Source organism: Exophiala spinifera (assembly GCF_000836115.1).
Source record: "Exophiala spinifera strain CBS 89968 unplaced genomic scaffold supercont1.4, whole genome shotgun sequence".
NCBI classification, from domain to species: Eukaryota; Fungi; Ascomycota; class Eurotiomycetes; order Chaetothyriales; family Herpotrichiellaceae; genus Exophiala; species Exophiala spinifera.
The window spans coordinates 1,884,895-1,901,088 of record NW_015622516.1 but is presented as its reverse complement, the minus strand read 5'-3'; the positions used below and the strand labels follow the sequence as shown (position 1 = coordinate 1,901,088).

General features: G+C 51.6%; 4 protein-coding genes across 4 annotated transcripts; 2 read left to right on the top strand and 2 right to left on the bottom strand.

Moving 5' to 3' along the window:
• Positions 1-469: 469 nt before the first annotated feature.
• On the bottom strand, positions 470-2,102 carry PV08_05878 (uncharacterized protein; the record flags this gene model as incomplete). Its single annotated transcript, XM_016380217.1, has 7 exons — positions 470-765; positions 847-942; positions 1,014-1,152; positions 1,210-1,276; positions 1,330-1,563; positions 1,650-1,791; positions 1,853-2,102. The coding sequence occupies 7 exons, from the start codon at positions 2,100-2,102 to the stop codon at positions 470-472; spliced, it is 1,224 nt and encodes a 407-aa protein (XP_016236044.1).
• A 1,400-nt stretch (positions 2,103-3,502) lies between these two features.
• Positions 3,503-4,435, top strand: PV08_05877 (uncharacterized protein; the record flags this gene model as incomplete). The annotated part of the gene is made up of 1 exon (XM_016380216.1): positions 3,503-4,435. One exon carries the CDS (start codon positions 3,503-3,505, stop codon positions 4,433-4,435), a length of 933 nt encoding a protein of 310 aa, XP_016236043.1.
• Positions 4,436-5,140: 705 nt separating this feature from the next.
• On the top strand, positions 5,141-6,561 carry PV08_05876 (uncharacterized protein; the record flags this gene model as incomplete). The annotated part of the gene is made up of 2 exons (XM_016380215.1): positions 5,141-5,326; positions 5,383-6,561. The coding sequence occupies 2 exons, from the start codon at positions 5,141-5,143 to the stop codon at positions 6,559-6,561; spliced, it is 1,365 nt and encodes a 454-aa protein (XP_016236042.1).
• Positions 6,562-12,153: 5,592 nt separating this feature from the next.
• PV08_05875 (uncharacterized protein) lies at positions 12,154-14,284 on the bottom strand (the record flags this gene model as incomplete). The annotated part of the gene is made up of 4 exons (XM_016380214.1): positions 12,154-12,893; positions 12,976-13,758; positions 13,888-14,211; positions 14,281-14,284. 4 exons carry the CDS (start codon positions 14,282-14,284, stop codon positions 12,154-12,156), a joined length of 1,851 nt encoding a protein of 616 aa, XP_016236041.1.
• Positions 14,285-16,194: the final 1,910 nt, after the last annotated feature.

The window sequence follows — 16,194 nt, the reverse complement described above, 5'->3', positions numbered from 1 at the left end:
TAAAGAACGCAAGTCCGTGGATCGAGATCAAAGACGAGGTATTGCGTAAGATGCCTCTCGCTCGAGTATGATCCTGGTACTAACACCAGGTTTTTTGTTTAGCCCGTGGATCTTGGGGGGGTCGCCAATGATACGAGTACATCCTCATGCCACCAACCCGCCGGGGTTATCGACAATGTGCTGTGTCGAGGGGCGATGACGTTGACGGAAGAGCTAAACCAACAACGGTTTAGTTCAGCATTGTGCTTACATAAGGAACGTAGGCCTTGGAACGAGGTCGTCGATTCAGCTTCTTTCCTACACACTTGAGAGATCTTCAGCGAAACCTGCCTCACTCTACGGAGCACAGACGGCAATTAGAGTGACTGCAAGTCCTCAGAGACAAGTAGGAGACTCCGGCTGCAACTCGCCTGAAGTCCGATCGCACCGCGACTCCAAACACCAATGTCAAACAACCATCGGTCACCTCTCAAAGCTCGTCCTTGCGACCCGATGCCTCATGCCATTTTGGTGCAAACTTCTTCCTCGCAACATACCCTTCCACTGGATAAGGTGGGTTTCCGACCATCAAGCCTAGCAGTTCATATGCCAGATCCGCTGCCGCCCACGCCGTAGACTCTCCGGAGTCGTCGTACGGCGGAGCCACCTCGACAACATCTGCACCGACGATGTTCAACTTTTGTAAACCCCGCAACATGGCCTTGAGTTCTCTCGTTGTCCAGCCTCCTGGCTCTGGGCACCCTGTACCTGGAGCGAGTCCTGGTTCTGTTACAGTGCAAACGAACATTCTGTCAGCAACAAGTATAAACGGGCTTCTGAGCTCATTCATCATTTTCAAAGACTTACCGAGCACGTCGATGTCAATGCTGACGTAGACCAATCTGTCGCCGACAACTTCTATGATGCGACTCACGACGCCGTCGATACCGACAATGTCAAGATCTGTGTGGTAGATACGGCATCGGTTAACGAACAACAGTTGAAGGCCGCAGTACTCGCTGGCCACTGCTTACCTTCGGTCTCGATGTACTGGAAATCCTGCTTGGCGTCTTCAGCATAGTCACCGTAATCGTTGCCGAAAATGCGTGTTCGTAACCCAGCATGGATGTTGCCTTCCTTGGCAATGAGGCCCTCATTATGAGCGATCCAGAACTAGGACAGGCAGTCAGCACGATAAGACATCAACCGAACCGCCCTGTTGAAACCCACCATGGACCCATGATTGTAATTCGACTGTTCTGAAGCCCAAGCTCCTGCTAACGAAGATGGATTCCAACTGCAGATCGTCAGCGTGGATAGATAATCGCTCCTCAATACAGGGCGACGGACGTATCAAGATGAGAGTCAAAATGCAGAACGCTGACAGGACCATAGATCTCGTGAAGAGCCCTCAGCGCAGGCAGCGCCACGGAGTGGTCCCCGCCCAGCGTCACCAGTCGTGGATGGTAAATTCCATCCTTCCCCAGAGTCTTGGGTGTGGGGGCCTTTGGTTGCGTCTTCGCTGGTCGTCGAAGCAGGTCTCGATACGCCTCTGTCATTTGCTCGAACGCCACAGCATTGTCACTGTTGTTTCCGACTGGTCAGATACATATCTAATCATTCCGTACCAGATCTTCCCGCCTGCATCGCATTTTGGGGGGACTGCTTACAACGGCGTGACAGGAATATCCCCGCAATCGATAACAGTTGCCCAGTTTTGATATGGGTTCAGACCTTGGGCATGGTTGAACCCCCGAGCTGGGATTTGCCGCTGACTGGCACCACGGATGGCTTTTGGTCCAAATCGCGCACCTGTCACTCTTGTAAGGAATCGTGGACCGAGAATGTTTGAAAACTGTCTCAGACAACATACCTGGACGATATGCAACTGAGGTGTCGAATGGAACCCCGATTATCGCGAGATCAAACTCTACATCCTGCTCGATGAGACACAGCGTATGAGGCAAATGGGCGAAAGTCTGGATGCCCTGGAAACTGTATCCTCCTTTCCAGCGCGTGGTTCTCTCGGTCTCACTTGGTTCTGCCACTTGATAAGACTTGTCGACTCCGAGTGCCGTTTGCGACCATGCCAGGGCAAAGACAACAGCCGTAGAAGCCAGCATTCCGATCGGTTTCACAAGGGTATGAATTGGAATAGTGACCACAGCCGCGCTCACCCAGCCTCACCAAATATCGAACCTAGGTCAGATGGGGAATGGTAATGAGCTGCGGATGACCCAGATACCCTGCTGCCCTTTACACACGGACGGTATTCTCGCTATGTTATGCTGGTACTAGTACTGTGAGTATCCGGAATGGCAAGCGAGGATCTGGCTGATACAAGAAAATCATCGCAGCAATCAGGCACGGCGTACATGTCCGACGACTCTGCAAGCAACTGAACCGCCTCCCATGGGCAAGCAGTTTCCGCCATTGCGGAGAAGTCCAGCAGATAAGGTCAAGCTCACCGTCCTTACTTAAGATACGAGCTATGATCCTCCGCATTCCACTAGCATTAGCGTTGTTGTCCTGATTCCCTGTTTTGGTTAGCGACGAAGGAGGTATTCATCATCTCGTCTACCTTGCATTCCATCAACATCAACACAAGTTCCCTTGTCGTTTTCTATTTATCTTGTTTGCGATTTTTCTCTCGGCGTCTCTTCCAGTCTGTCTTTGTCAAAAAATAATGTGCTTCGCCACAACTTTTGAACTCGCCAGTTGCAATTGCAATTGTGTCACATCTAACCTTGCGCACTCTACGAAGGATTTCAGAAACCCGAGGCAGCGCCACTGACACTTCTTTGTTTGATGTCTATCAGCATGGCGACAGGGCGAGACAGGGGCGCACTGCCAAGCGGTCGCAGACCTACCCTCCGGCGGACGGTTCGAAAGATACAAAAGCCTCGTCAGTATTCTTCTTTCTCATACCATCCTCATCATCAATTTCCTCGCGCTTTGAATTGACTGGCAGATTACAGCAAACAAGGACTCTCAGGACCTTGAAGACGGAAAGGCTGCAGCGCTTGTTCGCAGAAGTACTAGACGGCAGCGGGAACCATCCACAGAATCACGACAAGTCAATCGTATACGAAGAGGTGTTGGGGATCTACCGACGCCCAAGGAAAAACTACAACCCCTTCGCTCACGGCAAAGACACAAGAGGAAAAGTATTTCATCGTCGTCGTCGTCATCATCACCACCACCACCACCGAAGGGAGATTGTCAGATCAGTGAGAAGAGCCAGTTCTATCCACATTCAATTAACACTCGGCCATTCAGCTGATCTGTATATCTAGTCACAAGAGAGCGATCTGAAAGCGGAGAATACCACTCCTCCCAACAGAGCAAGATTTCTGGACGAAAGGATCCGTATATTGAGCATTGGCTGGATAATATTCCCAATTCACCCAATTCTTCCACAAGTCTTCACGAGACAGCGGTAAACTGGTCCCACGGAGCACCAGCCATCACCAGCATTCCTGATTCCGTACTCATAGAGCCATCTGACCTGCAATCTCTGGCAATGTCGTGGAGAGTCAGTAGCCCTGGCGACATGGATTATGGGGATGCCCTAGAGATTCGCAGCATTTTGGTCGAGAAAGCACGGCTTCCTCCGGAATTAGAGGAAAAAGCATTGGAGATAATATCACGCGTGCCGGCTTCAGGTGACATGGACCTCGCAACACTTGAGGACCTGCGGCAGTCATTGAGAAGTGAACAGTTTGGAAATGAAGCTAATCTTGTCGGAGTGCTCACTGATGTGTCTCTCATTCCTGGCCGGTCGTCACGCAATCAGATATTACGAATCAATCGCAAACAATTATGGCTCAGATGCGTACAAATCCCGATTCACGAGTCGTTCAAGGGCAATGTTTTGGATTACCCTCCACTTAGCAATCCCAAACCCGATGTGACTTGCGGATTCTCCGCCGAAGCGTTCACATTGGCCCAAAAAATCACCTTGCAAACCCTTTTCGACGGGGGCAGAGGGAGTTACGCAATGCCAGACATGAACACAGTGTTTCCATTCTTCACAATCGAATTCAAATCGGAAGCAACCCATGGAACTCACTTTGTCGCCAGGTATCAGGCGGCAAATCCCGGGGCTATCGCCTTGAACGGTAAACTTCACCTGGCCGAGCACAGCTTTGGTTTGGATGCGTTCGACCAGAAAGAACCTCACCACTTCTCAATCACGATAGCCTATACCTCAGCCCGGGTCAACCTGCACTGGGTGGAAAGACCGGCCAAAAAAGGACCGACGGTCTTCCATGTCACCGCTTTGGAGCACTATCCGCTAATGCATATTGACGGTCTAGTGGCGCTCTCGCGTGCGATCAGGAACATTCTCGAATACGGAGTCAAAACACTGTTGCCAAAGATTCGCGAGGGTCTGGACGCATACAAACAGAAGGCCGCCCAGCGATCGAGCAAAACCACCCGGAGGAAGAAATGAGTCAGAGCGACATCGACTTGAAAGTACCTGCGAAAAGAAGGCCTTGACGAAGTAGCAGGCTCACAATATGGCCGACCGACGGACGACTTACCCATGTGCGAGTGCTTGAACAGAACTCGCTACAGCAAAGACAAAAGCGGCAATGCGTTAGTGTCGATCACGGGCGTTACGTCACTTCCGGAAGGGGAATAGCTCGATCAATGTTGTATTGTCATTTCATCCGTAAGCAACAGCATCCCGATATCGACGAAGCTTTCGAGCTTGACATGCATCCTTCGCCTCCTCCACCAGGCAGGCTCCGGGTAGCAAAGTGTCCATCCGTCACGGGCTCGCGTGGATGTGAGTCTCTCCAATGAAGGTAAGTCTTAACCGAATTAGGGTCGCATGGTGAGGAGGCGAAGATGGAGCTTCACTGCCACCGGGATCATGACACCACCACTTTGGTCTGGAACTACAAAACTCCGCGGCCCGGCTTGCAAGAATCTTGAATGGTGACAAGCATCTCTGAGTTCTTCCTCCAACACGCATCCTCAAACTCGTTGTGTGTCCTTGCAACAGACAACTGATCTTTCGTTTCATCGGTCGTCTGTCAACCTTCGCTACGCTCTGCGCTGCTCTGCTCTACCGTCGTTTGAGTTCCTCCTGAACCGGGTATCGAGGTGAATTCAAGGATTCAAGGAATCGCTGAAAAGCCATCCTCAAATCATGAAACCAACACTCCCTCTCGCGGCTCTGGCTGCAGTCGCCTTTGCCAATCCCATGCCCCAAGCCGTCACCTCTGTCATTGCTCCAGAGGCGTCTGCTCCCGCTGGATGTCAATCATCATGGCCTGGTACCTTTGAGATCACCGTCAAGAACGTCACCTCCGAGGCCAAGAGGGACGTTGAGAAAGTAAGTCGACTTTCTTTCTTTTTCATTTGGGCGTCTCAACTAACGCGGGCTGGCAGCGACAAAAGGATGGTACTCTCACGCTCACACTCAGTGATGGTATTCTGAAAGATCAGGCCGGCCGCACTGGCTACATTGCCTCGAACTACCAGTTCCAATTCGACGAACCTCCTCAGGCCGGTGCGATCTACACCGCGGGTTTCTCGGTCTGTGCGAATTACAGTCTCGCGTTGGGGGGATCTGCTTTGTGGTATCAGTGCCTCAGTGGTAGCTTCTACAATTTGTACAACACGAACTGGGCCAACACTTGCAATGCCATCTACATCTACGCCATGCCTGTTTCTTCGGCTCCCGTCACTCAGGTCTCAGATGGCCAGCCTCAGGCAACTTCAGCTGTTCCCGTCACCCAGGTCTCGGATGGTCAACCACAGGCAACTACAGGTGTTCCCGTCACTCAGATCTCAGATGGCCAGCCACAGGCGACCACTGGGGTTCCCGTTTCTCAGATTTCGGATGGTCAACCTCAGGCACCTACTGGTACACCTGTCAGCCAGATCTCCGATGGTCAACCACAGGCACCTACTGGTGCACCTGTCAGCCAGATCTCCGATGGTCAACCACAGGCACCTACTGGTGCACCTGTTAGCCAGATCTCGGACGGACAACCTCAGGCTCCCACCGGCGCCCCCGTCTCTCAGATCTCTGACGGTCAACCACAGGCACCAACTGGTGCTCCTGTGAGCCAGATTTCTGATGGCCAACCTCAAGCTCCCACCGGAGCGCCAGTCAGCCAGATTTCTGATGGCCAGCCACAGGCACCTACTGGTGCTCCTGTGAGCCAGATCTCCGACGGTCAGCCTCAAGCCCCTACTGGTGCACCTGTTAGCCAGATCTCGGACGGCCAGCCTCAAGCCCCCACCGGTGCTCCCGTTTCTCAGATCTCTGACGGACAGCCTCAAGCCCCAACCGGAGCTCCCGTTTCTCAGATCTCGGATGGTCAACCTCAAGCACCCACCGGAGCTCCAGTCTCTCAGATCTCGGACGGCCAGCCCCAAGCACCCACGGGAACTCCCGTCTCTCAGATTTCTGACGGACAGCCTCAAGCCCCAACCGGGGTGGAGGCAGCTTCCAACACTGGAGCTGCTCCTGCTACCTACACTGGTGCTGCCAACCGTGAAGGTCTCTCTGGCAGCCTTGCCGTTGTGGCAGGTATCGCTGGCGCCATGGCCTTCCTGTAGATCGAGCAGCCATCCACGTCAGCACGACACACTCACCGTTACCCCGCCCTCACGCTCATTAATGAATTATGTCACTGGAATTGATTTTCGAACCCCGGATTTGCTGCGATGCATGCATAGCGCCTGCATATTGGATGGACAGAGACTAGCCGACTAGTTTCGCAACGTTGGCTCTTTTTTATTTTTGGGGGGGGGAGAAACTTAGGGACTAGGATCATGCATGGATTGGAAAATTCGCATCGGCGTGGATCAGAACGACTCGGACGGCCACTGGAAGTAGTTGGGCCCTTTTTCCCCCCAGAAAAGCTCGCTCACTCACTACTGTCGCTTGCGCCGGTCCGCTGCCCAATTAAAAAAATCCCCCTGGGCCTTAATAGCTAATGACATGTTGTCCTTCTTTGTCACCTCGCATGAGTCAGGTCTCCGTTTACATCGGTCTGTAGTGGTCACCGGTCGGGGTTTTTGATGATCTACGCACATCACGCCTCTGCTTACGGGTAGAGGGGTTGTGCCGACGAGGCGGAGGTAGGCAGGCGTCCTCGGCGAGTCGGACCCCGTCATGTGCACATACGGCTGGAGGGATCATGGCCTGGCGATCGTGTGGATGGTGTGATCGCTTTCAGATCACAAGAGGGTAAAGACAATTCCGGGGGGGTGTGGTGAAAGCAAGCTCGCCACGGGTGGTCTGTCTGGGCGGGGGGTAACATTGACGAGCTGGAGGCAGATGGTCGGGTAAAAGGCAAGGCAAACTAAGGCAACCTAAGTGGGAGCTTGTAGGCCGCTTGGCTTGGCTTGGCCTTCTTCTTACGCTACGTGCTGTATCGTGCAGGTAGTAACTAAGTAGTTAGTAATGTCAGTCTGTATGTATGTACATGTACCTGGTGCCAAAGTGTCAATCCCCCCGCATTCATCAACCGTCCGGGGTCGTCGATTCTTTTGCTTTGGGCGGGCCGGGGGGGGGGAGCGGGGGAGAGAGTGACGAGTGACATCGGAGGGGGCCCCCCTCTTGTCTTGACTTTAAGGGTTCATCATGACCGGGCACAGACGGGCAGAGTAAACTGCATCAGTGATACGATTCTAATATCAGCGACGACGACGCCGGTACAGGTTTACTCGTTCATCGTCATTAGCTACACCCTTGCAAGATAAGGACAATGTACAAGTCAGGCGAAGTCGGGTCGAGTCGAGTCAAGGTTGCGAGGTTGAGAGGTTGAAAGACTGGAAAAGCTTGAAAGGCATTGGAGGGTCTAGAGCTATGACACCCTGGAAACATGCTTAATTCTTCTGCTCAGGCCAGTTTGGTGGTGATGGTGGTGATGGTGGTGATGGTGGTGATGGTGGTAAGAGAGGCTTCTTTCTATGCGTCATTCATTTTTCATTTTTCTGAAAGTGGTCATGGCGTTCGTCGAGGACTCTGTTTTTTAAAAATAGGAACTCTCGTATTATTTAAATCTTGTTGTTATTGACTTTATACTTTTGCGTGCGAGGGGCGCGCTGTCCGCCGATCGAATCGACACGGGCTCCTCCGGACGACCCTGACCCCGCCAGTTTCTTCACACGAGGACCCGAGGGACGGAATGACGAGTGGAAGAAAAGGTACTAGCTAGCTAGCTAGCTGGCCAGCTGAGAGGTAACACGAGCTGAAAAAAACCAAGCGAATGCGGGGGGAGACGGAGACGGAGACGGAGACTGAGACGGAGGGGGAACGCGAAGAGGAGGAGGAGAAAAGGCCGAGGATCTACGCTCACCGATGAGGGATAGACAAAGTGAGTGGGTTGCAAATGAATCGGTGTGTCGATATTTTGCTGTTGTTGCTGTTGTTCTTCGCAGTGGCAGCCAGCATAGCATCACTCTGACAATCATCATTGTCAATACAAGGTATCTACCCTGCATCACGCAGAGTCGGTGGTCAAAGGGTGAAAAGGGATCGATCATCTTGCATGCACAAGGTATGGACATGTATGATGTAGCGGCAACACTGTCAAAAACAGTTTGTACTCTGTACCTCGCAACGCTTCTCACGACTCACTAGTTAGCTGAACCGGAGGTTGTTCTCGTATTTTTCATTTAGTAAATCAGTCCGGCACGAGATTCCCACGTATCGTTTGTTGGTTTTCAAGATGGCGTGAGTTGCATGCGGCAAAATAAAATACTGGAGGCTGAGACAGTGTGTCTCCACCCAAGACGAGGCGGCACACATACAGTATGGTGTGTTTCTCGCGTGCTCGTCCCCGTACTCGGTGTCAGAGTAAGCAGCCAAACTGTGTGTACGTGAGAAGCATGGGAATGAATCATGAGAGATTGATGATGATGGTGACGTCGTCGACTTTTTGAAATCGGAGTGACCGGCACAAGTGATTGATGGTGGTGATGATAATGATCATGTACTGACCGACTACGGCACTGTAGGGTTATTAATAATGTGAGACACAGTTTGAACACGACTCTCGGTTGGTTGGTTGGTGCTCCGGCCCATGGATCATCATCGTCGTCGTCGGTCGTCTGTACAGTACCACACAGCAACCCGCGGTAGATCCAACTCAGATTGTCCAACCACCTCCGAGGTACATAGCGTGTTCACTTTTTCGGGTCCTCGAGTGTTGTACGACTAAGTAACTACATTGTACCTAGGTTAGAGCAGTAGTTTACTAACTCCTGACGAGCTACACCACGTCTTCTTCCGCTCCATGGAACATGTTATGCACACAAGTCTGTCTGTCTGTCTTGTCTTGTCTGTGGCTAGTGGTTTCTCAAAAAATTCCCCTCCCACCCACTCACCACTCACGAACTCACGAGCTCACGAGCTCCCGTGCCACTGGTCCGGCCATACGTGCAAAGGTTGTTTGACATCTGTCCTCAACGACAGATGTGGTTCCGTCTAGCTGGTGGAGAAGAATACTTATATTACGCACGGCGACAGAAAACGGGCAAACTGAGGCTTTACGAGTACTGACTAGAGAGTGTTTGCTCGTCATGGTCATAAAAATATCCCACCTTCACCCGGTACCACCACCCAGTCGTCGTCCATCCCGAACCACCATCTCGGCAAACAGAAACCCAACAGTGGGTAGGGTAAGGTGGTTCATGCTAGTAGCTGCAAGTTACCCAACACACCCCCCTCCTCCCTTTTCTCGTCTTCATTCGGTACAAGTTCCGTCACGAGTAACGAGTCCACAGTAGGTACGAGGATATTCCCGGAGTTCCGGCTGCCGAGGGGTTCCAGAAAACCTCAACTGACCGAACTTGGCTGAACCGTCAGTCTGTCAGTCTGTCAGTCTGTCATGGAACTCTCTCTCTCTCTCTCTGTCTCTCTCTTTCTGTCATTGCTCCGAAAGCCTACTGCCGTACAAAGTACGAGACCGAGCGAGAACCGTAGGGAAAAGTGGTACTCGTCCGTCAAAGGATGTTTTAACATTGGTTGGTTACATACAATGGTGCCACGCGTTCACGTTCCCGTCCATCTCCGCCCTGTGTTCCACCATCCTTTTCCTCTCGCCAAACCTTTTGGAGAACCAAGGACGATTACAAGTACCACTTTACACGCAGCGAAAAAAGTGGCAAGAGGTGACGACTTCTATTCCTTGTCGTGTGATTTTAATGATACATGTCATATATTTTTAAATCGACCATGGCGCCTGGACAGCCATCACTAAATAAATGCCTTAAAACAAATGCTTAAAATAGGAAGGGTCCAACGACAGCCCGCAATTCTCATGTTCGTAGGGCTCATTGAACACGGTATTCGTCATGGGGATTGTTCTGATATGCTGTAATACTACTGTATAGTATTGATGTCGCCCCGAGGGGGATGATGAGGATGATGATGATGATGATGATGATGATGATGATGAGGATGGTGGTGGTGGTGGTGGTGGTGATATAATACCCTACACAATTGGCGATGTTCCCCTCTTTCTCCATACCCGTAGGCAAGGTAGATATAGTAAAGTAGATAGATGGTAGGTACAGTTTCGACACCCAATACCTGACCTACCATAACCACCTCGGGTCGACCGGTTAGGTCGCATCCTACGTTAGATACAGTACATGTACAGCAGGAGGAATGGGCAGTGAGTACCAAGCACATAGGTGAGCAGTTGGTGGGCCCCGATAACTCTCTCTGTTCTCCCTCTTTTCCCTCCGAGGACGAGGCTTGTGTCAATGTCAATGTCAATGTCAACGGTACTGCAGTGTCATTGACACAACACAAACCCATCAATCAATCCGTCCACATGTGGTCTAAATAACTCCTACAGTGGTCGGTCGAGTACCTACCTACATTCACTCACCACTACTACCTTGACCAAAATCCCCCGGCCCCCCTCTCACCGAGAGCTCCAACTCACATTTTACGCACTTAAAAAATACAGACTTGCATAAAACCCTCCAATCACGTATTTTTGGTCCTGTCTGGCTCGCCTCCGCAGTGAACACTTTTTTCCTGGTTGGGTGGCTAGCCATGACTTGTTTGTTGCCCGCCCTTCGGCCTCTTCACCCCATACTGTACCCACATCATGCACGATGCATGTTTCACCTTCCCACCCTGTTCGAATGCGGGCCAGACGAGACAAAAGTTGTTGTGTGGAGAGAGAGAGAGAGAGAGAGAAGAGAGGTTCGGGCGTCCGTGCTCAGGAAACGTCGATCTCCCTGGCCCCCCCCGGTCCCATGTAAGCCCGATGAACCCCCTCACAGTGGGTTAACTAGTAAACCTATGTACTCGTATGTACATGCAGCATCGACAATGGAAAGCCTTTCTTTTTTGGGGGGCTTTCAAAAGACGGGAGGTGTCGGCTTTACGGTATGGTACGATACTAACTAGGGTGTGAGACTGCGATACGACTTCTTAAGAAGGTAAACAATCGGTGAATCATGCATGAGGAGAAACTACTGTTCCCGACACCGAGTCTCTGGATAAAAGCGGCCTCACATACTCCGTACAACAACAACCTTTCCATTCCAGACTTCGCAGTACATGTCCGAGTACGAGTGAGTACGAGTACGAGCACGCTTGGCCATTCTGTGGAGAAAACTAGTACGTACGGATGGGTTTGGGTCCCTTTGACGTTCACGGTAGATGCTGTGTCAAGGTGCTTCTACTCCCCGACAAGAGCAACACAATAAATACTATTCATGTCTCCCTCGGGTAGGATTCCGCGGAGTAAGTGAGTAAAGGACGAGAGATAACTATGATAGCTTTCAGGACATTGGGGGTACCTGGATACTCCAAGTACCAAGGTAGACAGACCAGTTAGGTACTTAAAGTCCTTGGCTACTGTGGGATTCCATAGTGGTAGGGCGACTATACCTGGTATCCCCTCGTGTTGTCAGAAGTTGCCTCAGGTTCCTTCCTTGCATACCCAATGAACGAGTGAGTAGTGACAAGACACACACTGTCTGGTATTTCGCCTCTCTCTTCGTACACATCGTCCAGGGGGATCTATCTCCCTCCATGCCCCGCGATCCACCAAAAAACAAAACTCCTAGGTTCGCGACGGTGGTACTCAATATCCAGGTATAATTGAGAGTAACTAGTACCGCCGTACCACACTGTACCAGCAATATCCACACCATCCAACCGACTTCCGTACCACTTTACGATTTCTCCAAAATCTTCTTTTCCACATCATGTCCTTCGACGTCGTACCCTGGCGCACTTCCTTGACCATCAGTGGCCTGTTGAATTTTGTGGTCGAGCATGAATTCGTCATTGTTGAGGTGGTGAAACCTGAACCAGAACAAAATAGTCTGTAGGAAAAGCGCCACGGCAGGGCCCGCCCAAATGTAAATCAGCCAGGGGTCCTTGGTGGCGGGGATCAGGATCTCTCCCAGTGCGCTGGCGAGACCGTTCATGAAGAGATACACGGCTGTGAGAAGTCCTCTCATGGTCGGAGGCGCTCTTGCGTACGCGAGCTCATAGGCCGTGACGGCGCAGAAGCACTCGCTCCACGCGGCGAAGACCATGATGGGAACCTGCCACCAGACACTGATGGGGGAGACGCCGTCGCACGTCGACGCCTGGAAACCACACGGCGACGTCTTGTACACGCGCCACTGGATGATGGCCCCGGCAACGGAACTGATCATGGCACAGACGAATCCGCAGACGATCCTGGTGATGCGGCCCGGCTTGACGTTCCAGCGTTCCAGGGTGGGATATAGGATGTAGCCCATGAACGGGACCGTGACGATGATGGTCAAAGGGTTAAAATTGCCCAGGAGGTCATTGGGTGCACCGTTGGTCGTCATGGCCGCTGCCTGGTTGGTTGAAACGGACCCGATTCCCCCGTCGTTCAAGAACCAGATTGGCATGTAAAAGAAGATCTCGCACACAGCTGGACAAATACGGGGGTAGGCGTGTCAGCTCAGTTTACTGTCTAGCACAGTCTGTAACAGGCAGATCTGATCTTTACTCACCTATAGTCCTTCGGATGTCTTCGACTAGTTCGTCGGTCCAGCTTACCCTCACACCCTGGGCGGCCAGCACACTTGGCTTTGCTTGGTCCCAGAAGTTCTTTTTCCAGGGTTGAAACTTTGACTTTTTCAGAGCGAACCCGATGATTTTGAGAGCGTTGGCCAGGTCTGAACTGCCCGCCGGGGGTGCCTTGTAGGTCCGCTTGTACATGACCACCAGCAGGATCGGGAGGAGAAAGTAAATGATTCCCGACAGTAAGAACGCGAGCCAGAAGCCCACATACTTCTCGGAGTAGGTGGTGGCCAGCATGTAAAAGGCGCCGACGTTGGTCAATCCGTAGAAGATGAGCATGGTCCGAGTGGCGGTTGCTTCCGGATCGACAATGACCTTCTCCCCGGACCGGAGGACCTTGGTGTACGCCTTCTGGTGGCGATTCTGGTCCAAGACCGTGGGCGCGATGTTCGGTTTGAAAATGCCGGCGCCAAAGGCCAGAATGATCAGCCCGATGATGAACGGCGGAGCAGCGTGCGACTTGCCTTGCTGCAACACCGACGGGAGGGCACCAAAGATTTGGATCAAATGCGCCACTCCGGCAAGAAGAACCCCTATCACGATGGCCTTGTACCGCCCGGTGTGGACGTCGGCCAGCCAGCCGCCAAAGATGGGGATCACGTAGGCCAGGAAGGTGAAGAGCAGTGTGAGAGCAGAGCTCGCTTGCAGTCCCATCCCCAGCGCCCCTGCGGTTTTCTGTGTATGGCGCGGAGGGGCACCTGCGCCATTGCCACCTATATCGCTGAAGTCAGTACTGAGTACGGAGTACAGTAGTAGTCTATGTGTGGATGTTGTTGTTTCCGAGAAGACAGCCAGATAGATGTGATATCAACACTGCAATCAATGGGTTGTTTCAAACGTACCTTCAGGTAGTGGAAACTGGATGAAGTTGTTGAAGACCGTCTTCGCGCCGTAGTATGATGCCCGTTCAGCGAATTCAACCAGACACAATGCGAACGATATCAGCCGTACGGGCGCCGAGACCTTGCGCAATGTCGCCTTCTCTTCTTCTGTCGGAGCCTGGTATTCTTCCTCGTCGTTCGGATATGCTAGTGCGCGTTCTTGCGTGTTCGTGCCCTCGACGTCTCCTGGCAGCGTCACGGAGACTCTTCGAGTGGTTTCATCGACCTTCGCAGGAGGCCGACTGGCGACGACGTCGGCCAAGAGGTTGGCACTGCCTTGGCTGGCTAGTAGATAAGCTTATCAGCAACGCAGTACTAACTACTACCTCGTCCGTGGTGGGCATGTGTGCTTACCCATTTGTTGTTTGGAGTGCCGTAGTTCTAGAAAGCTTGTCTATACGACGCAGTGAAGGCTGCTCTGCTCTCCAGAGTGCAAAGAGGACAGCTGCTGCTAAGCACCTCTCTTGTCCAGTTCGTTATCCCTCCTGTCTTAAGTACGCTTGGCCACGATGAAAGGACCACATCGTTTGTCCTCACTGGGCTCCTAGTGGTACCACCTATCCTGTTGGACATGGGTTCCATGTTAGTAGTACACTCACTATCTTGTGCGTGATTATGGCTCGCATTCTCGCTATCTTCATGAGACAGCAAATAAATACTACGTGGGCCACCACCGAACTGTCGATCATGCTACGGAACAGGATGGAGAGTGGTAATGGAAAAAGATTTGCGATGGTGCAATCGTACTTATCGTGGTTGATTAGGACATCTTTCATCCAAATGGCGAGCTCGCTTGACTCCTTGAGTAGTAGTACTAGCTACTAGCAGTAGAATTTCAGTCGATCCACCAGTCTTCATTTGATATATGCACAAGCAAAGTTACTTATGGGGTTATTATTGCACCGCGAAGGTTTCGGCGGCAGCGACCAGATGATAAAATGATTCCCCTAGTAATAACTCCTCCGTACCAAAACAAAAGGCCAGTGTGCCTTTGAGGCGCTGCGGGTTCCGCGAAGCTTGTGAGAGCTTGTTGTCACTCGACGAAGCTTTGATTAGTGATAAGATATGGCACTAACCCGCCGGAAGCGGGCAGTCGCATCTGCCGAATCTGAAAAGTCCTCCAGGAACAGGTCGCTTGTCACCAGGCCGGGTATAACCGCATTCTTGATACGAGTTATCGATCAATCTCAACGTTGCATTGTCGGTAAGACTAGAAGAGGAGTAGTAGAACTGAAAAGACCTACCTGACTGGCCTCCCTATTCGCAATCTGACGTGCTGTCCTGCCAGGTATTGCGTGATTGTCTACGGTAGGAATGGCCGTCACGTATCATTCATTATCCACGGAGTACATAACAGAAGTACATCCATACGACCGTGGACTTTTTTCGCCTTCAGTCAGTGACCATCGACCGACCTTTTGCAGAATCGATATTGTAACGACAATTCTTGCACTGTGGTAGGATATGAAAGTTGCGTAGGAAATAACGACGATCACATGTCACCAACTACTTAGTTTACTGTGTACACAGCTGAGCTCGCACCGGCAGCGACTCGACGACAGGAACGATCTCAAGAGATGTTGACCGCTTGCTTGATCGAAGTCTGCAGATCATTAGTAATGGCTAGTACCAGTAAATAGTCTTTGGTGGTCCGCAAGATGGAAGTGAAGTGGCGCAATATTCCCAGTGAGGACGACTTCAGAAAAACTGATGTGCTTCCAATATGAGAGTCGTCATCTCTTAGAGACCCGTGAAGGAAACTCTGCGAGACAGACGCTCTCAGACACATTTGTTATCTTCCCTACGAAATATTTCGAAATATTAGTGGTACTAACCACCTAGGTCCCTTGTGGGGCGCCAAAACTTGCCGGCACTCCCCACCAGCGTGCTTGCAACTCGAATTGAAAAGACAGAGCTCGCCAATAGAAATGCCAACCTGCCTGCTATTCCGGCCCAATGATCCTTGGACTGTGGTTGATCTTGAGACCTAGGACGCTGCATATTGCAATGATGATGATCTCACGTATCGTCCCAGAGGATATCAGTGATTGTCAGCTTCAAAAGAGAAGGGGAACTAGGAAAGTGACCAATTGAGTGCAGCTTGCCCTATATATTTCTATCTGGCCGGTAGCGATGACTGATGGGGATTACAAGTAGCTTTAGGCTCGAACGATACATGCTCAACATGTGTCTTGCAAGGGCTCTTGGATTCTGATATCTCAGGATTTCACACGTCTGGGATAGCACCAAGTGCCACCGGGTTCTTTC